The sequence below is a fragment of the Anolis sagrei genome, chromosome 6 (genome assembly GCF_037176765.1).
Source record: "Anolis sagrei isolate rAnoSag1 chromosome 6, rAnoSag1.mat, whole genome shotgun sequence".
In the NCBI taxonomy this organism is placed as follows: domain Eukaryota; kingdom Metazoa; phylum Chordata; class Lepidosauria; order Squamata; family Dactyloidae; genus Anolis; species Anolis sagrei.
Genome location: NC_090026.1, coordinates 50194183 through 50217311, shown reverse-complemented (window position 1 = coordinate 50217311; position 23129 = coordinate 50194183). Strand labels below are relative to the sequence as shown.

At 41.4% G+C, this 23129-nt stretch overlaps 1 protein-coding gene across 1 annotated transcript in view; it reads left to right on the top strand.

Annotated features, from left to right (window-relative positions):
• The first annotated feature begins 1209 nt into the window (after positions 1 to 1209).
• The window catches only part of PSME3 (proteasome activator subunit 3), a 33989-nt gene continuing 12069 nt past the window's right edge, over positions 1210 to 23129 (top strand). Inside the window, exons 1-5 of the mRNA XM_067470110.1 lie at positions 1210 to 1459; positions 12529 to 12561; positions 14664 to 14726; positions 16659 to 16763; positions 22632 to 22680. Coding sequence (XP_067326211.1) covers positions 1418 to 1459; positions 12529 to 12561; positions 14664 to 14726; positions 16659 to 16763; positions 22632 to 22680 — 292 coding nt within the window. The 5' untranslated portion in view covers positions 1210 to 1417. The remainder of the gene's footprint in view (positions 1460 to 12528; positions 12562 to 14663; positions 14727 to 16658; positions 16764 to 22631; positions 22681 to 23129) is intronic.

Sequence of the window (23129 nt, the reverse complement as noted above, 5' to 3'; positions counted from 1 at the left end):
TGAGAACACAGAAATGCTGGATCACTCCAACAACCACCATGTCAGACTACACAGAGAAGCCATTGAAATCCACAAGCATGTGGACAATTTCAACAGAAAGGAGGAAACCATGAAAATGAACAAAATCTGGCTACCAATATTTAAAAAAACTCTAAAATTGCAACAGCACAACAACAGAGAGGAAACAAACAAGGACATATAATCACCTCTCAACAAAAGTTTGCTCCAGGCACTGTCTGCCCATTATTATTATTATTATTATTATTAACTTTATTTGTACCTTGCTAGCATCTCCCGAAGGACTCGAAGCGGTTTACAAAGGCCAAGGCCTCAAAACACAACATAACAATACAAAACCTAAGCAATTTAAAAACAATTAAAGCAATATTAAACAACAAGCAATAAAGAATACACCAAGACACAATAAAACTGGGCCGGGCCAGAGTAATGGGTACAGAATTAAAAAGTGCTGGTGTGACAGGTGATATGTAAGGATTATAGGGTAAGTGCAGTGTGCAGCAATCTTAATTCTAATAAAGTGTTTCTGGGACTTGTTATTGGAGTTTTCCTATTCTGGAAAGGCTAATCAAGGTGGTCAGTTGAAACATTCACACCTAGCTCCAGCAGACAAGACTCCTTTGTCCCACCCTGGTCATTCCACAGATATATAAACCCATTTCCTAGTTCCAACAGACCTCACTACCTCTGAGGATGCTTGCCATAGATGCAGGCGAAACGTCAGGACAAAATGCCTCCAGATCATGGCCATATAGTCCGAAAAAACCTACAACAACCCATTATTATTATTATTATTATTATTATTAAGCTGTTTGGACAGGGCCTTTGTTGAATTGGTTGAAACTCTATGAGACATTCATTGAAAAACTACAAGATGTGCTGCAGGATGTCCGACAAAAACAAAATTTTGACAGTTTAATAAACTATTTCCATATTTTTATGATAGAACCAATTAGGAAATGACATTTATAACCCAGGGACAAAAATCGTTGGAGATACTTTATAGATCCTTCAGAGTCACCTTCAGACACCAACCACATGCCAAATGGTATCGGAAACTCGCAAACAATGTTTCAGTCTTTCCTTTCTGTTTCTATGTGCTCCGGCTTCGTTTCTCCAGAGGCCCCGCCCACACAATCGGAAGTGGCTTGGCTGCCCCTTCAGCGCACGCGCCTTCTAAAGGAAGAGGGGCGGACGACAAAAGGCATCGTGCGAATCACGTTGGCCGGCTAGGCGTTCGGTGATTGGTCCAGGCGGGGTGGCTAAGAAGGAGGGGGAGGGGGGAGGTTATGCCGTCACATCCGGCAGTGGCGAAGCCGGTGGTTTCCTTGGGTGGTCGCGCGCGCGCGGGACAGCAAGAGACGGCTCTGGTTCGGGAAACCGGCTCCCCCGCCCCGCCATGGCCTCCCTCCTCAAGGTGGACCCGGAAGTGAAGATCAAGGTACGAGAGAAAGGGAAGAGCCGCTTCCGCCACGGGCGGGCCGTGTCCTTAAGCATGTGCAGAGCGCCGGGAGGCGGCTGGGCGTTCCCCAGCCAGGCTGCGGCTGACGAATAGGGCCAGGACGAGTTGGATGCTGCATGGAGCTGAGGCACCTTCTGCACAGTTGAATAAAACCCTACTTTTATCTGCTTTGAACTGGGATATGTGGCAGTGTGGACTCAGATAATCCACTTCAAAGCAGATATTCTGGGATATATATATAGTTGTGTGGAAGGGCCCTGAGCTAATAGTTCCTCTCGCTGAGCAGCCTGTGGAATCCCTTTTGATCTGATGAACTGTGGTTTAGGGATATTATTATGATGCTCTTTTGGTGCATCTGCACTGCAGAGTGAATGCAGTTTGACACCACTTTAACTCTCCTGCCTCAATGCTATGGAGTTGTAGTTTAACAAGGCCTTCTCTGGTCCCTTCTACACTGCCATATAACCCAGATTATCAAAGCAGATAATCCACATTATCTGCTTTAAACTGGTTCATATAATAATAATAATTTTTTGTCGTGTCAGGAGCGACTTGAGAAACTATTAAGACGCTTCTGGTGTGAGAGAATTGGCCTTCTGCAAGGACGTTGCCCAGGGGACGCCCGGATGATTTGATGTTTTTACCATCTTTGTGGGAGGCTTCTCTCATGTCCCCGAATGAGGAGCTGGAGCTTATAGAGGGAGCTCACCCACCTCTCTCCGGATTCGAACCTGCGACCTGTTGGTCTTCAGTCCTGCCAGCACAGGGGATTAACCTACTGCGCCACCGAGGGCTCCATAATAATAATAATAATACATTATTTATACCCCACCACCATCTCCCCAAGGGGACTCGGGGCAGCTTACATGAGGCCAAGCCCAACCAAAATACATCAGTAAAAACAACAAAGCAAACAAGCAAGTAAAACACAATACAAATATTATAAATAACATATAAGCAGTAACACACAAATTTAAAAACACAGTGGATTAAACATTTTACAACACTGGACGTGAATAGAATGAGGGTATGTCTAAACGGGGGATTTAGAGGATAATGTAGGGAGATCAATCCAACGGATAGTTAAAGTGCTTCAGAGGACATATTGCAGAAAATTAGTTAGATCAGGGCATTATTTCCTTTATTCAGGGAAGGCACACTAGAACAGCCACTTTTTCAAGCTCCTCCTAAAGCACTGGCTCTCAACCTTTCTATTGCCACGACCCCTTAATAGAGTTCCTCATGTTGGGGTGACCCCCAACTATCAAATCATTTTCATTGCTACTTCATAACTGCCTTTTTGCGACAGATATCAGTTGTAATGCAAATATCTGATGTATTTTCATTTACTGGAACCAATTTGGCACAAATACTCAGTACACCCAAGTTTGAATACTGGTGAGGTTGGGGGGGGGGGATTGATTTTGTCATTTGGGAGTTGTAGTTGCTGGGATTTATAGTTCACCTACAATCAAAGAGCCTTCTGAACTCCACCAATGGTGGAATTGAACCAAACTTGGCACACAGCACTCCCATGACCAACAGAAAATGCTGGAGGTTTTGGTGGGCATTGACCTTGAGTTTGGGAGTTGTGGTTCATCTCCATCCAGAGAGCACTGTGGACTCAAACAATGATGGATCTGGACCAAACTTGACACAGATACTTAATATGCCCAAATGTGGACACTGGTGGAGTTTGGGGAAGAGAAACATTGACACTTGTGAGTTGTAGTTACTGGGATGTATAGTTCACCTATAATCAGAGAGCATTCTGAACCCCACCAATGACAGAATTGGGCCAAATTTCCCACACAGAAACCCCATGACCAACAGAAAATACTGTGTTTTCTGATGTTCTTTGGTGACCCCTCTGACACCTCCTCACGACCCCTCCAGGGGTCCCAACCTCCAGGTTGAGAAACACTGCTCTAAGGACTGCCAATGTAGGGGCTTGTCTGATATCCTTGGAAAGCGACTTCCAGAGTCAGGGGGCCACCATAGAGAAGGCCCTCTCCCTCATCCCCACCAGTCGTACCTGCGAAGGGGGTGGGAGCGAGAGCAGGGCCTCTCCAGATGAGATCAATCCAACAGGTAGATAAAGTGCTTCAGAGGACATATTGCAGAAAATTAGTTAGATCAGGGCATTGTTTCCTTTAGTCAGGGAAGGCACACTGGAACAGCCACTTTTTCAAGCTCCTCCTAAAGACTGCCAGTGTAGGGGCTTGTCTGATATCCTTGGAAAGTGAGTTCCAGAGTCGGGGGGGGGGGGGCACCATAGAGAAGGCCCTCTCCCTCATCTCCACCAGTCACAACTGTGAAGAGGGTGGAAGCGAGAGCATGGCCTCTCCAGATGATCGAAGAGATCGCATGGGTTCGTAAACAAATGCGGTCACGCAGGTAGGCGGGTCCCAAACCGTTCAGGGCTTTGTAGGTGAGAACATGCTCCTTGAATTGGGACTGGGAACGTGAATGGCAGCCAATGGAGCTCCTTAAAACAGGGGGTTGACCGCTCCCTGTAAGTCTCTCCAGTTAGTAATCTGGCTGCTGCCCGTTGGACCAGTCAAAATTTCCGAGCTGTCTTCAAGGGCAGCCCCACGTAGAGTGCATTGCAGTAAACCAATCTGGAGGTGACTAAGGCGTGGACCACCATGGCCAGATCATATGAGTCTACACTGCCATCCAATCCAGTTCAAAGCATATAATCTGGATTTTATATGGCAGTGTAGAAGGGGCCTTACTGTTTGAATTAAGGGGGCAGATTTTACCTCAAGGTTTTCCTATTGTTGTGTTCCCGGGTGCAGGTAGAGGAGTGTTTCTAAACTGTAGAATTGATGCAGTATGACACCACTTTAATTGCCATGATTCAAGGTTATGGAATCCAGAAATGTGTTATTTGGGGAATCACCAGCACACTTTGGCAGAGAAGGAAAAATATCTTGTTAAGCTACAAGTCCCATGATTCCATAGCATTGAGCAATGGCAGTTCAAGTGGTGTCACACTGCATCAATTCTACAATGTATATGCGCCCCAAGATGTTTATTTTATTATTTCACTTGTTGGAAAGGTGAGTATACTACATTTTTTCATCAAAAGTTGTTACAACAACTTTTACAGTAAAAATCTCCAAAGCCATGTGCTCTTGGTCATGAAAACTATGGGATCATACCATGACCCATATGGCTTTGCATTAATGTTGAAGTCCCCCGAATTACCATATTTACTCGAGTCTAATGCATCATCAAATCCAATGTGCACCTCAATTTTCAAAATTAAAGAAGTATTTTCTGCTTAGGTTGTTGTAGGTTTTTTTTGGGCAATATGACAATGTTCTAGAGGCATTCTCTCCTGACGTTTCGCCTGCATCTGTGGCAAGCATCCTCAGATCTTGTAAGGTCTCACAACCTCTGAGGATGCCTGCCATAGATGCAGGCAAAATGTCAGGAGAGAATGCCTCTAGAACATGGTCATATAGCCCCAAAAAACCTACAACAACCCAGTAATTCCTGCTATGAAAGCCTTCGACAGTATATTTTCTGCTTAATTTAATGCAGAATGGCATTAAATTTGAAATTTAGCCAAAAAAGGTGGGCATTACAGTTGCTGCATGCTTTGAATTCCTTTTTTAGAAACAAAAGTATGGTATTAGAACACCAAAGCTTCCAGCAATGGAAAAGTAAACGTACAGCATCTATGCTGTAGAGTGAATCCACTTTAATTGCCTTGGTTCAATTCTATGGAATCATGAAGGGCTGTTGTTTTACAAGGTCTTGAGCCTTCTCAGCCAAAGAATGCTGATACCTCACCAAACTACAAATCCCAGGATTGCATAGCATTGAGCCATGGACATTAAATTAGAGAGGACATCCCTCAAATAGGAGCTCAGGTGCAGCTCCTGAAGCAGCTTCCTCTTTTGCTCAACACTAAGATTATTGTATGACACGAACCTAGTGAGCACTATAATTTTGGCAAGGTAATTTAGCCAAAAAATATGAGCTTTAGATTCCTCAGTCACATTGGTCAGCAGTTGAATCCCAGATTAGTCTCTTTCAAAGTTAAATGGAAATCTTCAAAGATCACTAGGACAGAGACCTTTTCTGGACTGGGCTGTGGTCCCTATGGAACAAAGCAACCTTCACTCTTAGCCTAAAGAAGGGCATTCAGATGTAATATTAGGTAATAATTGGAAATAACACTTTTTTACATGTCACTGACAGAATGATACATCTATTCTTAAGCATCAGCCTCACTAAGTGCATTCAATAGACATAGAATGGCAGCTAATATGCCTGTTTTCAGTAGGATTAATGTTCATAACTCGTTTTATTTTCTAGATTCCCAGTTGCTTTTCAGAATCATGGCCTTCTTAAGGAAGCTTGCAGCACTAAAATAGTCAACCCTACCAACATACCCTTATGGTCACATTAAATATAAAAAGTATGGATCAGTTACAATAAAATACATTGTCTAAAAACATATCACAGATACTATAACAACTGTCAGATGAAAGCCTTGGGCAGATTAATATCCACAGATTTTCATTGGAAAAAACATAATTCCAATATATGGCTGCTGAGAAGTTAGATTAATTCAGTACAGTTATTCTTGCTTCCAGGTAAAAATGTATAGATTTGCAGCCTAAACCAGGTGTTTTCTTAAGAAGCAATTCATTGTTATGTACCTTCAGGACATTTTCTACATATGATAGTAGGATTCACAGTAAACATTTTTTTTTGTCAGATTTATCCAAAATATCTGCCATTGTCTTCTTCGGGGCTGAGAATGTGTGATTTGCTCAGAGTCTCCCATCTGCCCATTTTTATACAATTAAAATTTAAGACAAATAGATTTTTATATATTGAGTTCAGAGCCTGCTTGTTTCATTGCATTGACCCCAAAGTGCATTCATATTTTTAATTTCAAGATTCCAGTACTCTGCAGCATTTGAAGAGTAATTCAAAGCTCTGAGGGAAAGCTTTTCCATTTTTCTTTGCAGTACTGATTATGACATTTTAAAAGAGAGTCCAGGGCGAATGTGCTAAAGAATTTTAAAATGCACATTAATGAGTTGACTCACCTTGCATTTGTCATTCTCTACTATAATGTTGGGTTTTTTCTAATAGCAGCCTCCTTACAGTTGGAGACCTTTGTATGACTCTGGATAAAAATTGTGCTTAGTCACTCCTCTGACTTTTTTAAATTTTGGAACTTAAAAAAACAATCTATTTTTTAAAAGTCATCTTTTTAAAGCAGCAGCTCTGTCATTATCCTATATTTAAAAGGTAGTCCAGTGTGGGTTTTTTTTCTGTTCAAGTATGGCACTTTCAAACAATTAAAGGAAAAGGTCTTAGTTTCACAAATTCATCACAATTTTCATGAAAAACAAAAACATTACTGCAGTCTCAGGAAAGGGAAGGTTCCTTAAAAGTGTGTGTATGTGCGCACACACACTCTCTCTCTCTCTCTCTCTCTCTCTCTCTCTCTATATATATATATGGAGTAGTAAGTCATAATTATTTGTTATAAATAACTTTCTCACATTGGAAAAGAATATCCCACTTCTGACACCAATTATGTCATGAATAACTTTTCAATAACTTTGAACCATAGGTTCTTTTTATTGCAGTTTCCAGTGTGAGAAGGTATATCAGATTACAGAAAAACATTTAGACAAAGAATGACATTGGACATACAGACATACAGATTCTATGCAACTACATTGGATTTACAGTTACATTGGTTAACAAACAAACAAACAAAGGGGAATTACATTTTCACTCAATATTCACATATATGTACACGCATTCATTCACATACATTCAAAATATTACCATATCTTTTTCTCCCTCCTTGGAGAAGCACCTGTTAGGCCAGACCCTGATTTCCTGCAGCCTGCCAATGCATAGTTCCATAACTTCCATAACGCCAAAACTTCAAAACGCTGAGATACCAAAACTTCTTTCCCTAAGCACAATGCCAAGGACCAGATCTCTGTTTTCCATACAGCAGAGCCTGACTCCCTGCACAAAATCTAAGACTCCAAAAAATGCACTTCTTCCTCTTTCTTTCAGAAAGAAGCCCCAAAGTGACCAGAATCATTCTTTCCCATAGCATATCTGTCACTCTCCTTAGGCACACTATCTCTCTCCTTCCCACAGAGAAGAGCATAGCAGGTGAACAGCGTCTCTGTCTGTCACACTTTGAGCATTATTAGACTGAGTCTTTTATAGGAATATTCTGTTGGTGTAGTCCCAAAGTTGTAAATGAATGATAGACGTCTTCCATCCTGGCTCCATCTCAGTTTCCTGGCCAGATGTTGATCTTCTTGATTGGTGTAGATCTTATGTTGACTTCCTTCTTAACTTAAGGAAGATAGCAAACATTTCCTTAACTTGAAAGAACCATTGTCACAGTTCTTATCAATTCTCATTAGCAGGTTTTGATCACAGTTCCAGCAAGCAGATAGTTAGTCATTGCAGGCCTTAATATTATACTGGTGTTTCCAAAATTATTAACTCCGACCACACATCCTGCCATTCTCCCATTCATTCCCACACATCATATTAAATTCAGATTTGTCAAATCTGCACATTGAATTTCTTGTGACATATTATAACCACTGAAGATGACTGGGTTCTGTACAAGTGTGAAATGGAACAAGTTTTTACCTATGGTCTTGCAATCTTCAAAAACAAGACAAAAGTAGAGAAAAGCTGGGAGGCATCAAACACAAGAAGTAAAATGATACAATAGATTACATCATGTAACACATTTTTTGTTCCTGGGTTATAAATGTCATTTTCTAATTGGTTCTATCATGGAAACATGAAAAAAGATTTATTAAACTGCAAAAACTTGTTTTGTGGGACATCTTGCAGCGCAATTTGCTATAGTTTTTCAATGAAGATCTTAGAGAGTCTCAACCGATTCAACATAGTTTGTGGCAGCCACAAAAACCAAGTTTCTGGAGTTTAACCACTGCTTTCAAAGTAAGTACCGCACAATTGAGCAGGAAATAAGACTTTCAAACCAGGAACAGATTTTTTTATTCAAATGTTGTTGCATAGTGATTAGAAAAACAAACTTTGCCAGAGAAAACCATATGAATTCCTTGCCTAAGGAAACCCTATGCCAGGGGTCCCCAAACTAAGGGCCGGGGGCCGGATACGGCCCTACAAGGTCATTTACCCGGCCCTCACTCAGGGTCAACCGAAGTCTGAAACGACATGAAAGCACACAACAACAACAACAACAACAATCCTATCTCATCAGCCAAAACAGGCCCACACTTCCCACTGAAATACTAATAAGTTTATATTTGTTGAATTGTGGTGCCAATTCTGGGCACCACAATTCAAGAGAGATATTGACAAGCTGGAATGCGTCCAGAGGAGGGCGACTAAAATGATCAAGGGTCTGGAGAACAAGCCCTATGAGGAGCGGCTTAAGGAGCTGGGCATGTTTAGCCTGAAGAAGAGAAGGCTGAGAGGAGATATGATAGCCATGTATAAATATGTGAGAGGAAGGCACAGGGAGGAGGGAGCAAGCTTGTTTTCTGCTTCCTTAGAGACTAGGACGCGGAACAATGGCTTCAAACTACAAGAGAGGAGATTCCATCTGAACACGAGGAAGAACTTCCTGACTGTGAGAGCCGTTCCGCAGTGGAACTCTCTGCCCCGGAGTGTGGTGGAGGCTTCTTCTTTGGAAGCTTTTAAACAGAGGCTGGATGGCCATCTGTCAGGGGTGATTTGAATGCAATATTGCTGCTTCTTGGCAGGGAGTTGGACTGGATGGCCCATGAGGTCTCTTCCAACTCTTTGATTCTATGATTCTATGAACTTGTTCTTCATTTTAATTATTGTATTGTTTTTTTTCAAATTATAATCTGGCCCTCCAACAGTTTGAGAAGTTTGAAGATCCCTGCCCTACGCAATTCAATGAGATGACATAAATTAACAGGCAACTTGATGGCATGCAGAAATATATAAACACAGAAGACTAACTAATTGCTTAAATACCCTGATTGTATTTGATCATGGTGGCAGAGGGTCAGGCCTGGTTAGTATATGGATGAGAAACTACCAGGAACAGATTTTTTTCCAAATGTTGTTGCATAATGATTAGAAGAACAAACTTCGCCAGAGAAAACCATATGAATTCCTTGCTTAAGGAAACCCTATGCAATTCAATGAGATGACATAAATTGACAGGCAACTTGATGGCATACAGAAATATATATACACAGAAGACTAATTGCTTAAATACCCCAATTGTATTTGATCATAGTGTCAGAGGGTCAGGCTTGGTTAGTATATGGATGAGAGACTTTAAGGGAGTTTTCTCAACATAACAAGCCAGCACCCTTGTGGATGTTTCTGAATCCTAAAAATTAGAGCAATAAACTCACTTAGAAACTGGGTTGATGAGTTTTGATCTCCCTTGAAAAACAGGCTTAAAGGAGTCACACAAAGGAAGAATTACACAAGCGGATGAAGGTTCAATATAAACATTAATATTTAATGAAAAGAGAATGAGGAGAATGGCTAGAAACCCATCAAGATAGGTAAAAACATGACCATAGAGAAATCTACAATGCAGTGCTTTACTTGTCTGCACAGAGGTAAGCTTTGCTGAATATACTCTCCCACAAGTCAGCATACATAATTTTGAAACCACAAAGGTTTAAGAAAATCCATTGAAGACAGGGGAAAGTATTCTGTGTAATGTTAATTAAAACTTGGTGAAGGAAACATTACAGCAAATAGAAACGCTGGAAATAGATTTAGTTGAGGCTAAGAATACTGATGAGCAAAACATTCTAGGGCTTCAGAGAAGAAAGGGCATTGTAAGTAATTATTTAAGTGGAACTGTTTACTTAGGTTGGATTTTTGGGAAAGACTGGTAAGATTATGCTGTAAAGTGAGTCGATAAAGGATCTAGGATTGCACCCAAATATTTAATTTGCCGAGAAGGCAGAAGAATGGCTTTATTATTTAAAACGGAAGTTGATGGCAAAGATTCAAGGAAAACACAATAATTTGGTATAAGTTTTAGGGCTGTGCAGCTAGGCTAGCAGAAGTGAATGCTTTCGCATTTCCTTCCCCAAGGCAGCCTTGCAAATGCTACACTAAGGGGTGTGCCCACTTTTCAGGGTTGCCTTTGAACTATGGCCTGGAGCAGGTCTTCTAACTCTGTAGTGTTTGTAGCTAGGGCAGCAGGAAATCTACTTTGCCCAGTCCGGTTTCACATGATTAAGTATGATTCCAACCTGCTAAATCAGTTTTGTATGTTAATTTGTTTACTTTATGCTCTGCCTCGCTGCCCCATAAATTCAGGGTGGCCAGCAATGATGCAAATGCAAAAATGAAATTAAAATATAGAACAGATTAGTTTACTTTAAGGTAATTTAAGAAGCAAGTTAAAAAAGGGAAAACTGTGCTGACGTGTTACAAACAAATGGCACCTAGTTCAATGTCTGTGGATAAAATTGTTGGTGGAAGGCCAAAGGGAAGACCCAGCCATGCCTCTACTAGCAGGGAGTCCCAATTCCTGGGAGCGGCCACAGAGAAAACATATTGTTCTTTAGATAACGGAAATAGCTGCAGGATGGGTGGAAACCCCACAGTCAATTGAACTACAGTTCCCAGGAGCCCTACCGCTTTGATTATGCTTTTCCTACATGACAGGGGTTGGATTGAATGATCTGGGTCTCTTCCAACTCTGTGATTTTATTATATTTATATATTTATTTATTTGCTGCTCTTCTCACCCTTGGCAGGACTTGAAGCGATTCACATCAAATAAATGGGGAAATTCAATGCATCACATATAATAAAAACAGTATATCACACATCTAAAATAATCTATATAAATAAAAATGTAATGTTTGTTTGTGGGATTAACATAACTCAAAAACCACCGGACGAATTGACACAAAATTTGGACACAATACACCTAGCAGGCCAACGAGTATCCATCACCCTTAAAAAAAATAAAAACAAAACAAAACACACACAAAACCCCAGCGGAATAGACTTAAAAACCCAAAAAATACACCATATATACATATACACATACACTCATATACATATACACATGCACACATTCATTCATACACACGCACACACACATATATATATATGCAAAAACACACACAGATATACACATATACACAAACATACATATATACAAATATGCATATAGACGAGCACACACATATACACAATATATAAACACACAAATACACAAATATATACACACACTTATATACACCCATATATATTTTTATATATATATATATATATATATGCAAACACACATATATACATAAATATATACACATACATAAACACATATATACACACACAAAACACATAAACACAGACTGGGCCACAGCAATGTGTGGCAGGGGACAGCTAGTTACATAAATATAAATGAAACCATTGAAACTACAACATCAAACATGAACATGAAAACATTTTGACATTGCACCGATCCCGAGGTTGTCATCCATCTGCTACGCTATCATTGTCCGTCACTGAATGCTTGTTTGCATAACCAAGTTTTTCGTTGTTTTCTAAACACCAGGAGGAAGGGGGGCTGATCTAATCTCAGTATGTCAGTATACTGATGATACTCAGTATGTGAGGAATGCTAGGAGTTGTGCTTCAGCGACACCTACAAGGCTGCATGATTCCCAACCTTGCTATAAGGAAATTCATTTTTAATTGTTAATTAGACAAAAGAATGTTTATTACTAATGCAAAAGGTGTAAAAAGAAAATAGTCAATAAATGTATAAAAAGTGGATTGGAGGTTAATGAGATTAAAAAGGCAACCAATTCAAATGGGCAAAAGGAAAGGGAAGGAACTTAAGGTCCTCCTGATGTTAATGAATTCATTTCCCATCATAATCATCCCTGACCATTCGCCATGCTGACTGGGACTAATAAGGATCTGAAGGGCCACAAATAGATGCAAGACTTTGTTGGTCACTTTGTTTTCCCTAATTGAAACTTGCTAGTCTAACTGCTTATCTGTTCTCCCCACAGGTAGACTCTTTCAGGGAGCGAATCACAGGTGAAGTAAGTATCCGACTAATTTCTCCCACCTTCAGCTGATCCTTAATAAGACCCAAAGGGCTTGATGCTTCTGTTGCTTGAAGATTTTACTGAAGATTTTATCCTTTGCTGGATCTCAAAGCATCTGCTAGTCAACAACAATATTTGCATGTAGCTTTGCTTTCCTGGTAGAGACAGCAGCTTTAGCCAGGAGATGTGTCCCTATATAGTAGAAGCTAAATTGAAACTGAATTCAGACAAAACATAGGTGCTTGCTGTAAAGAGGCCACCAATTTGTAACAGTTTGTAAAGGAGCCACCACTTTATAAGGACTTACTAAATTGATAACACAACTAATAGCTTGTAATGTTGATTTGGGTTTTCTTCAGTGTGTAGTGTGGCTAAACTTGAAAGTATTTGTAACAGAGACTTGGCTTTAGAAGAAACTGTAACAAGTTTATTGAAGCATAGAAGAAGCTTGATGGTTTCAATGCTTCTTAACTCTTAGAGGCACATATCTTCAGAGGTTACATTTATAACATTTCATAAAACAACTCTTAAGAGGATTATTCCTTCCACGAAACAGGTTTCAAACTTATTTTCCTTCAAAATGTGTTTTTTTTCTTTAACAGGTTACTTCAGGTACAAGCTTATTCTTTCCTTACGTTATTGCTGTTGCAGTAAAGATGCTTACTGGGTTTCTCTCACCCTTTCTCTCATACACTAACTATGAATCTAAATAAGTCACCTTGACCTATCTATACCTCACAGGCTAAGAGCCTAAACCTTCCTAATTCTCAACACAGTAGAATCAGCCTTTCCCTGTAGTTCTTAGACTACAGACTACCTTACTGGTTCTCAACACACAACAGAACCAGCCTTCCCTGTAGTTTGCTGACTACAGACTAACAGTTTTAAAATGGCTGCCCTGCCAAGTGGCAGTTGGCTCTGCTCCTTTTTCCATGGCAACCCAGCTTAAAGTAAGCTGAGCTGGCTACCCCCCCCCCCCCAAGTTATGCTACTTTAAATACTTAATCTTTTAAACACCTATCCATAATCATACATAACTGTAGATTAAAATTCACACTTCACCACACTTGCTATCAAGAACCCTAACCAAGAAATGGAAGTGTGTCAACCAGTTCTGGTGGGGTTACACTCCCCCTGAAAGACTGTGTTCACAGCTTGGGAGTGTTCCTGCATTCCTCTCTCCAAATGACATTGAGTTACTTCTGGATGAAGTTTGGAAACTCCCAATTAGTCCAAAACATAGCAGCCAGTTTGGTTACAGGAACATCTAGGAGAGGGCATATTTCACCTATATTAAACTCACTTCACTGGGTGCCAGTTAGCTTCCGGGCAAAGTACAAAGTGATGGTTTTGACCTTTAAAGCCCTACATCAGTGGTTTGGATCCAGGTTACCTACAGGATCATCTTCTGCATAATCCGCCTTTTAGGACATTGAGCTCCTCTGGGGGATGCTTCCTCCAACCAGCCAGAATTTGACTGGCAACCGTCACCCAGAGGACCTTTTCATCGCCCTCCCCAAAACTGGAATGACCTGCCTGAAGAGCTCTGACAGCTAAACGAGGTGTCAGAATTTAAAAAGCAATTGTATACCCATCTTCCAGCAAGCCTACTCAGCCAGCTCTGAATCATAAATTTTGATTTAGATTCTATTGCCACTATATATCAATTCTGTATATTTTGGTATAAGTTTGTGTGTGTGGGGGGGTGTTTTATCTATGTAATTTCTTGTATTTTTATGTTCATTTGTTTTTTAATCGGTTCTACCCCACCTCAAGCCATCAGGAGAGCTGGGTAGTAAATAAAATTATTATTATTATTATTATTATTATTATTATTATTATTATTTTACTGACACAAAAACACAGTATGCCACAGCAAGCAAGATATATATGCTGGATTTCGTATCACAAAATCACAAGTTGAACAAGCATCTATTATTATTATTATTATTATTATTATTATTATGGAGTATGTGTGCATCTCTCTTTAGATTTCTCTTCTTTACAGAAAACCTTGCCTTCTTTTTTCCAGTGTCTATGCATACGACTCTCAGTATCATGCCATAAGTTATAGTTTGTTGTTCTTTCCCTTCCAGGCTGAAGATCTAGTAGCTAATTTTTTCCCAAAGAAGCTTTTAGAACTTGATGCTTTCCTTAAGGTAAGAGCTGGGAAGCCGCTGCTTCCTTCTGGGTGGGTACTCCATAAGGTCCAAGCTATAAAACAAATGATGCTGTATTATATGGCAGTGTAGATCCAGCCCTATATAATAGAATTCAATGCAGTTCCAGTTGCATTATCTGAGTCTACACTAACCATATAATGCAGTTCAAACTGCATTATTTGGCAGTGTAGATCCAGCCTATGGCTCAGAAGAATCTGTCCCAGCCTTGCTACCAAGAATTTATAAAGGACTAAGACTACAATGGTCGCTCTCTGGAATGGAGAGATGGCCAGGGCAATTGACACGATCGCTCCGGAACGTCCCCTCTCAAGTAGCCGAGCTAAACCAGCTCCTTGGTTTACTGAGGAGCTGGCAGTGATGAAGCGAAGGAAGAGGGAACTAGAGAGTGTGTGGCGTTTGGATCCGAGCGAGTCAAATCGAACACGGTTTGTGTCCTTTCTAAGGGCATATGCTGCAGCAATAAAAGCCGCAAAGAAAACTTTCTTTGCGGCAACTATTGCGTCTGCAAGGAACCGTCCGGCGGAGTTGTTCCGGATTGTCAGAGGTCTTTTAACTCCCGCCATCTCAGGCGGGAGCCCTGACAATTCGGCCACGCGCTGCGAAGCATTTGCTCGGTTCTTTGCAGACAAAGTCGCTTTGATCCGTTCTGGTCTGGACACCATGTTAAATGCAGTCTCTGAGGATGTGACACGAGCACCTGCTTGTCCTATTTTGATGGATTCTTTTCAATTTGTGAAGCTCGAGGATGTGGACAAGATACTTGGAGGAATGAGGCCCACCACGTCCATCCTAGACCCCTGCCCATCCTGGCTTCTGAAGGAGGCCAGAGGGGGATTGGCTGAGTGGGTAACGGTGGTGGTTAACGCCTCCCTTCGGGAAGGCGAAATTCCAGCGAGCTTAAAACAAGCTATTATAAAACCGCTGTTTAAAAAACCATCACTGGTCCCCACTAAATTTGACAACTTTCGGCCTGTTTCCGATCTCCCCTTTTTGGGCAAAGTCATGGAAAGCGTGGTGGCCTCACAACTCCAGGTATTCTTGAGCCTGGACCCCCAGGTTTCAGCGGTGACCAGGGGAGCATTCGCACAGCTCAGGCTCATGCGCCAGCTGCGCCCGTACCTTGGGAAGTCTGACTTGGCCACGGTAGTACACGCTCTGGTCACATCCCGCCTTGACTACTGCAACGCTCTCTACGTGGGGCTGCCCTTGAAGACGGCCCGGAAACTCCAACTAGTCCAGCGCGCGGCAGCCATGTTACTAACAGGAGCAGGACGCAGGGAGCACACAACGCCCTTGTTGTCCCAGCTCCACTGGCTGCCGATCTGCTACCGGGCCCAATTCAAGGTGCTGGTGTTGGCCTACAAAGCCCTAAACGGTTCCGGCCCAAAATACCTATCTGACCGCATCTCGGCCTATGAGCCCACGAGGACCTTGAGATCGTCTGGGGAGGCCCTTCTCTCGATCCCGCCTGCCTCACAGGCACGCCTGGCGGGGACGAGGGATAGGGCCTTCTCGGTGGTGGCCCCCTGGCTGTGGAACACCCCTCCTGTAGACATCAGACAGGCGCCCTCCCTTATGACATTCCGCAAGAGCCTAAAGACGTGGTTGTTTGAGAAGGCGTTTGACTTAGTGCTACAACAAATTGGCAATGATGAGTGGAACGGAATATGGATAACGAGATTGGATTGTGATTCTATGATGAGACGTCGCGAATGATTTAGTGTAATGGTATTATTAATAGTGATGTTGTTATTGTTGTTTATGATATTGCTTTCATTGTAAATTGTCTTTTTATATGTTGTACACCGCCGTGAGTCGCCCTAGGGCTGAGAACGACGGTCAACAAATGCAGTAAATAAATAAATAAATAAATAAATAAATACAATGTTCTTGTTTTCTTTTTTTTAGGATCCTATACTGAACATTCATGATCTCACTCAAATCCACTCAGATATGAACCTTCCTGTCCCTGACCCAATCCTGCTCACAAATAGTCATGACGGACTCGATGGGGTAAGATAGCTTTTTTAAAAAAATAATTCTATTAATATTATATTTCATTATATGAGTAAATATTGTACATTTAATCTATACACATCACTTATCTGTAACCCCATTTCTCCACCTTTTTCCTATTTCTCACTCTTCATTCTATATTATCCACTCATTTATCTAATACTAGCCGTCCCCTTCCACGCATTGCTGTGGCCCAGTCTGGTGATCTGGAAAATAAAATAATGAGAAAGTGTTGGTTTCTAATATATGTAATTTCTTTCTGCTTGTGGGTAAACAGTATTTGATTACGCTTTCTTGCCCTGGTGAAGGGAGTTGGACTGGATGGCCTTAAGTATTTTCTATTGGTCATAGGGGTTCTGTGTGAGAAGTTTGCTCTAATTCTATTGTTCATGGGCTTCAGAGTGCTATTTGATTGTAGGGGAACTATAAATCCCAGTAACTACAACTCCCAAATGTCAAGGTCTATTTCCCCCAAGCTCCATCTGTGTTCCTAGTTGGGCATATGGAATATCCATGCCAAGTTTGGTCCAGATCCATCATTGTTTGAGTCCACAGTGCTCTCTGGATGTAGATGTATTTATTTATTTATTTATTTATTTGCTTTACTTCTATACCGCCTTTCTCAGCCGAAATGGCGACTCAAGGCGGTTTACATAGTAAAGGTTAATACAATAACATCAAAAAGGCAATTAAAAACACATTATACAAAACATCAAGTCACAACAATCATTATCATAAATGTGCGCCTCAGCAAAACAAGTCAAAATCAGAATCCGTAATCATAATCCTTATACCAATTCCTATGTTCAGTTGTACCATCTTACTGTATTTCATTGCATTATTAGCCAAACGCTTGTTCGTAAAGCCAAGTCTTGACCTTCCTCCGGAATGCCAGCAGTGAAGGGGCCTGTCTGATGTCCACAGGTAGGGCGTTCCATAGCCGAGGGGCCACCACCGAGAAGGCCCTGTCTCTCGTCCCCGCCAATCGCGCCTGCGATGCGGGCGGGACCGAGAGCAGGGCCTCCCCAGACGATCTTAATGTCCTGGTGGGTTCATAGGAGGAGATGCGTTCAGAGAGGTAGGTAGGGCCAGAACCGTTTAGGGCTTTATAGGCTAAAGCCAGCACCTTGAATTGTGCCTGGTAGCAGATGTACTACTCAAGGTCAATGCCCACCAAACCCTTCTAGTGTTTTCTGTTGGTCGTGGGAGTCCTGTGTGTCACTTTTGGTTCAATTCCATCATTAGTGGAGATCAGAATGCTCTTTGATTGTAGGTGAACTATAAATCCCAGCAACTACAACTCCCAAATGACAAAATCATTTTTTTTTATTGAAGGACATACATTGGGTTGTTAGGTGTATTGTGTCCAAATTTGGTGCCAATTTGTCCAGTGGTTTTTGAATTCTGTTAATCCCACAAATGAACATTACATTTTTATTTATATAGATTATAGATATCTTAGTTCTGTTCACTCTGTTCTTTTTGTTTTTGATTTTCATTGCCTCCCCCCACCCCATACCTATATCACAGTTTCCATTAGAACTTTAACGTCATCCATGAGCTCGGCTTTTCCCATCTCTGTACAATATTTACATTGGTTTCACCTCTTTTATTCATTCTGCCTATCTCAACTATTTCTCTTTTAATTTTTCTCATTTTATCTTCTTATCCTCACAGAGAGCTTACTTGGATGTAATATGTACTATCTAATAAAACAAAATATTGCTTGCTGTTAGTAGAATCACAGAATCATAGATGTGGAAGAGACCACGTGGGCCATCTAGTCCAACCCCTTACCATGCAACAAAAGCACCATATATAAAATATCCCTGACGAATGACCCTCCAGCCTCTGCTTAAAAGCTTCATAGGAAGGAGCTTCCAACACACTCTGAGTCAAAGATTCCACTGCTGAATAGATCTTACAGTCAAGACGTTCTTCCTAATGTTCAAGTGGAATCTCCTTTCCTGTAATTTGAAGCCATTACTCTGAGTTCTAGTTTCCAAGATAGCAGAGTAATAGGCTCTGAAGACAGAGAAGCTGTCTGAAAATTGGAAATAGAATTGTTTAAGAAGGTTGTGTGGTGCTTCCCTCTAAAGCACCGGTAGACAATGACACAGGGTCAGGGGAAACTATCTAACAGTCCATATGGGCAAGTTTCAATACACTCACAGTGACATGGTGTTACCTTCAGCTACCATGTTGGCTGATTTTGGGGCGTTTTTTTTTTTTTTTTTTTTTGGTGTTTTGGGGAAGTTTAGGACTTTATCAGGTTGGTGAAAGAATAATGCTGCATTTTAGGCAGCTTGAACCTATTCAAGGCCAAAATTACCTGAGAAGTGTTGGTTGGGCCAGAGAAGTCTTTTGAAGGATCCCAAAGGCTGCACAGGAGGTCCTAAGGAGTGCTTGTAAGCTGTGGGCTACACTTTGCCCATCCTCACTCTGAAGCCTTAAATGTTGTTGTTCAGTCGTTTCCAACTCTTCGTGACCTCATGAACCAGTCCACGCCAGAGCTCCCTGTTGGCCGTCGTCTCCCCCAGCTCCTTCAGAGTCAAGCCAGTCTCTTCAAGGATGCCATCCATCCATCTTGCCCTTGGTCGGCCCCTCTTCCTTTTTCCTTCCATTTTCCCCAACATCATTGTCTTCTCTAAGCTTTCCTGTCTTCTCATGATATGTCCAAAATACTTCATCTTTACTATCCTTCCCTCCAATGAGCAGTCAGGCTTTATTTCCTGAAATATGGACTGGTTGGATCTTCTGGCAGTCCAAGGCACCCTCAGAAGCCTTAAATAGTTTGTCAAATATCTGAATAAATATTTCCTCCTGTCTTAGTCTGCCTATGCAAGCAGAGCATCTGAAGAACCTTTCTTTGTGATCATCCATAGGAGATATGCAGATATATTGCATTTTCTCTTGATAGTAGCACCCTATTTCTGGAAATACATCCCACCAAAGAGTAATCTGACATAAACATTGTTTTTTTATGGGAGTCAGGTCAAAACCATTTTATTTGCACAATGTTTTTAAATTAATATTATATGTTTATATTTTTTTTAACAGAACTGTGGTGGAAATATTTATGGAAAATGCTCTAATACTCTGTGAAGCTTGGTTCTGTTTTACAAAATCTCCTGCTTCTCAGTCACAAGTAGTCAAAATAGCTACATATATATTTTGTCATGTGTAGATCTTTTTTTGTACTAGTTAGAAAGTAGATTATGGTAAAGCTAAAGGTTTCCCCTGACATTAAGTCTAGTCATGTCCGACTCAAGGCTGGTGCTCATCTCCGTTTCTAAGTCAAAGAGCCGGCGTTGTCCACAGATGCCTCCAAGGTCATGTGGCCAGCATGACTGCATGAAATGCCGTTACCTTCCCACAGAAGCAGTACCTATTGATCTACTCACATTTACATATTTTCTTTTTTAAAACATTTATTTCAAAAAGATAATACACCAACCATATATATTGCAGACATAGACACATACACATACGTAGACAACCCGCCACCCACAGTACAGTTACCCCTCAACCCACCCCCAGTGCTACCCACCACCTTGGCTTCAGTCACAGGATTTATGCACATCTTGTTTAACCCTCTGTACTTCTAATTCAATAAATTCCTCGTGTTTTTATTTCTTTAGCTCTCCTGTCAAGTATGCTAAGGCCAGCTTCCAATTTCTTTCAAATATTTCATGATTTTCATATTTCAAATTGCTATTGAAACATTTACATATTTTCGAACTGCTGGATTTCCAGAAGCTGGGCCTAACAGCAGGAGTTCACCTTGTTCCCCAGATTCAAACTGCCAACCTTTCGGCCAGCAAGTTCAGCAGCTCAGTGGTTTAACCTGCTTTGCCACCAGGGGGCCCTTAGAAAGTAGTTTAGTAAAGTGCTTTAAAAAAAAACTTACATCTTTGTGTTAGCTCATTTTATTACAGTTGCATTGTGGGGTTTTTTCTACCAATAAAACTTGGCAGTAAAAAAAACCCAGTTATGACAAACTATCTTCACGTAATCTTTTATTAAATGAAGTATTTAGCTAGTTCTATTGAATCAGTTTTTTGCTCAGTGTGAAATGGAACTGATGACTAGTGCAGAGCACAAAAGAGAAGCTATATTATTATTATTATTAAACTTTATTTGTACCCCGCTAGCATCTCCCGAAGGATTTGATGCGGCTTACACAGGCCGAGGCCTCAACACACAATATAACAATACAATCTAAGCAAATCAAACAATTAAAAACAGAATAAAGCAAAGTAAACAACAGGCACAATACACTAAAACACAGTAAAACTGGGCCGGGCCAGAAGGTGGGTACAAAGATTAAAAGTGCTGATGTGACAGGAGGTGTATATAGGGCTTCCAGGGCAAGTGCGATGTGCGATGTGCAGCAATCATTGGTTCTGATAAAGTGCTTATGGGACTTGGTAGTGGAGATTTCCTAATCTGGGAAGGCGCATCGGAAAAGCCAGGTCTTCAAGTTCTTTCTGAAGACAGCCAATGTAGGGGTCTGTCTAAGGTCTTTGGGGAGGGTGTTCCAGAGTTGGGGGGCCACCACAGAAAAGGCCCTGTCCCGCGTCCCCGCCAAGCGCGCTTGCGACGCCGGTGGGATCACGAGCAGGGCCTCTCCAGATGACCGAAGTGAACGTGTGGGTTCGTAGATGGAAATGCGGTCACACACGTAGGCTGGTCCCAAACCGTTCAGGGCTTTGTAGGTAAGCACCTGCACCTTAAATTGGGCTCGGAATATAAACGGCAGCCAGTGGAGCTCCTTGAACAGCAGGGTTGACCTCTCTCTGTAAGGGGCCCCAGTTAGCATCCTGGCTGCTGATCGTTGGACCAGTTGGAGCTTCCGAGCCGTCTTCAAGGGCAGCCCCACGTAGAGCGCATTGCAGTAATCCAATCTGGAGGTGACCAAGGCATGGACCACTCCGGCCAGATCCGCCTTCGCGAGGTACGGTCGCAGTTGGAGCACAAGTCTCAGTTGTGCGAAAGCCCTCCCAGTTACCGCCGACGCCTGAGCCTCAAGTGTGAGCCTTGAATCCAAGAGGACTCCCAAACTGTGGACCTGTGACTTCAGGGGGAGTGTAACCCCGTCCAGCACAGGTTGCCACCCTATACCCCAGTCAGGTTTGCGATCGACCAGAAAGACCTCTGTCTTGTCGGGATTGATCTTCAGCTTGTTCCTCCTCATCCAGATAGACACAATGGCCAGACACTCATCCAGCACCCGAGAGGCCTCCTTGGAATTAGATGGAAAGGAGTAGTAGAGTTGTGTGTCATCCGCATAGAGGATGCTATTGGTACCACAGCTATACCTTAGCCTCAAAACTCTCATATAACATGTTGAGTCCAGTTCTCTTTATAGATCTGACTTTTAAAAATAGTGTTATTTTAGGAGTAGTCATTTTTGTTCATTATTAGGGATATCAGGCCTAAATACTCAGATTGCTTTTAAAAACCTTATGATTTTCATGGAGCCGACAGAAGTCAGCAGGTGACTCTAAGTCACACACACACACATTGTTTCAGCAATGTTGTTTCAGTATAAAACTTTTGTTTCTTTCTAACTGTAATATTTAAATATAATAAGTCAGGTAATATTATTTAGAATGTTGCAAGTTTTTTAGGAAATCCATTTTTCTAAATCTGATCAGTAATCTCGAGACTAGTTTTTTCTGTTTGCATTAAAAAATTATTGTGCTGAATGCTTTTATTTTTTTATGAACAGCGCACTGACATCCGTTGGAGTGCAGGCATGAGATATACATTTCACAATAATAAACAAGGATCTTTGTTTTTCCTCCATTTTGCAGCTGTAAGTGCTGTTCACGCACTTAGAATTTCTTATCTGTTTTTTAGCCCAATCTGAAAAAGAGAAAACTGGAAGAATGTGAAGAGACCTTCCAGGGTATGATTTTATTCCCCCTTTACCTTGTAATGCTTGTTAATATAAGTTTAGGATCCTTTTTTGTTTTGTGAAACTTATTACGTTTAAGGAAATTCTGCGAGAGTACAAGTTCGGGGATCAATCCTAAATATTTAGTCTGGTGCCAAGAACTGTCATTCTGCTTATATTTGCAATCTGCGTCCTCACTTTCCAGATAAATGTATGTCCTCAAGTATAGACTTCATATACACTTGGTTCTTTGGCATTTGCAAAGACATTCTGAAATACTCCACTTTTTGCCACCATAACAAAAGGCATGGCTGGCTCTCTCTGTCATTTGACTGTCACTGACCTGATATCATGATGATAAAAAAAAGAGATTCTGAGCCTTCCATAGGATTGGAAATGTCAGGAAATCAGAGTTGTGTCTGTTCTGTGAATAAAGCTTCCAAGATGAAGAATTGAGCTTT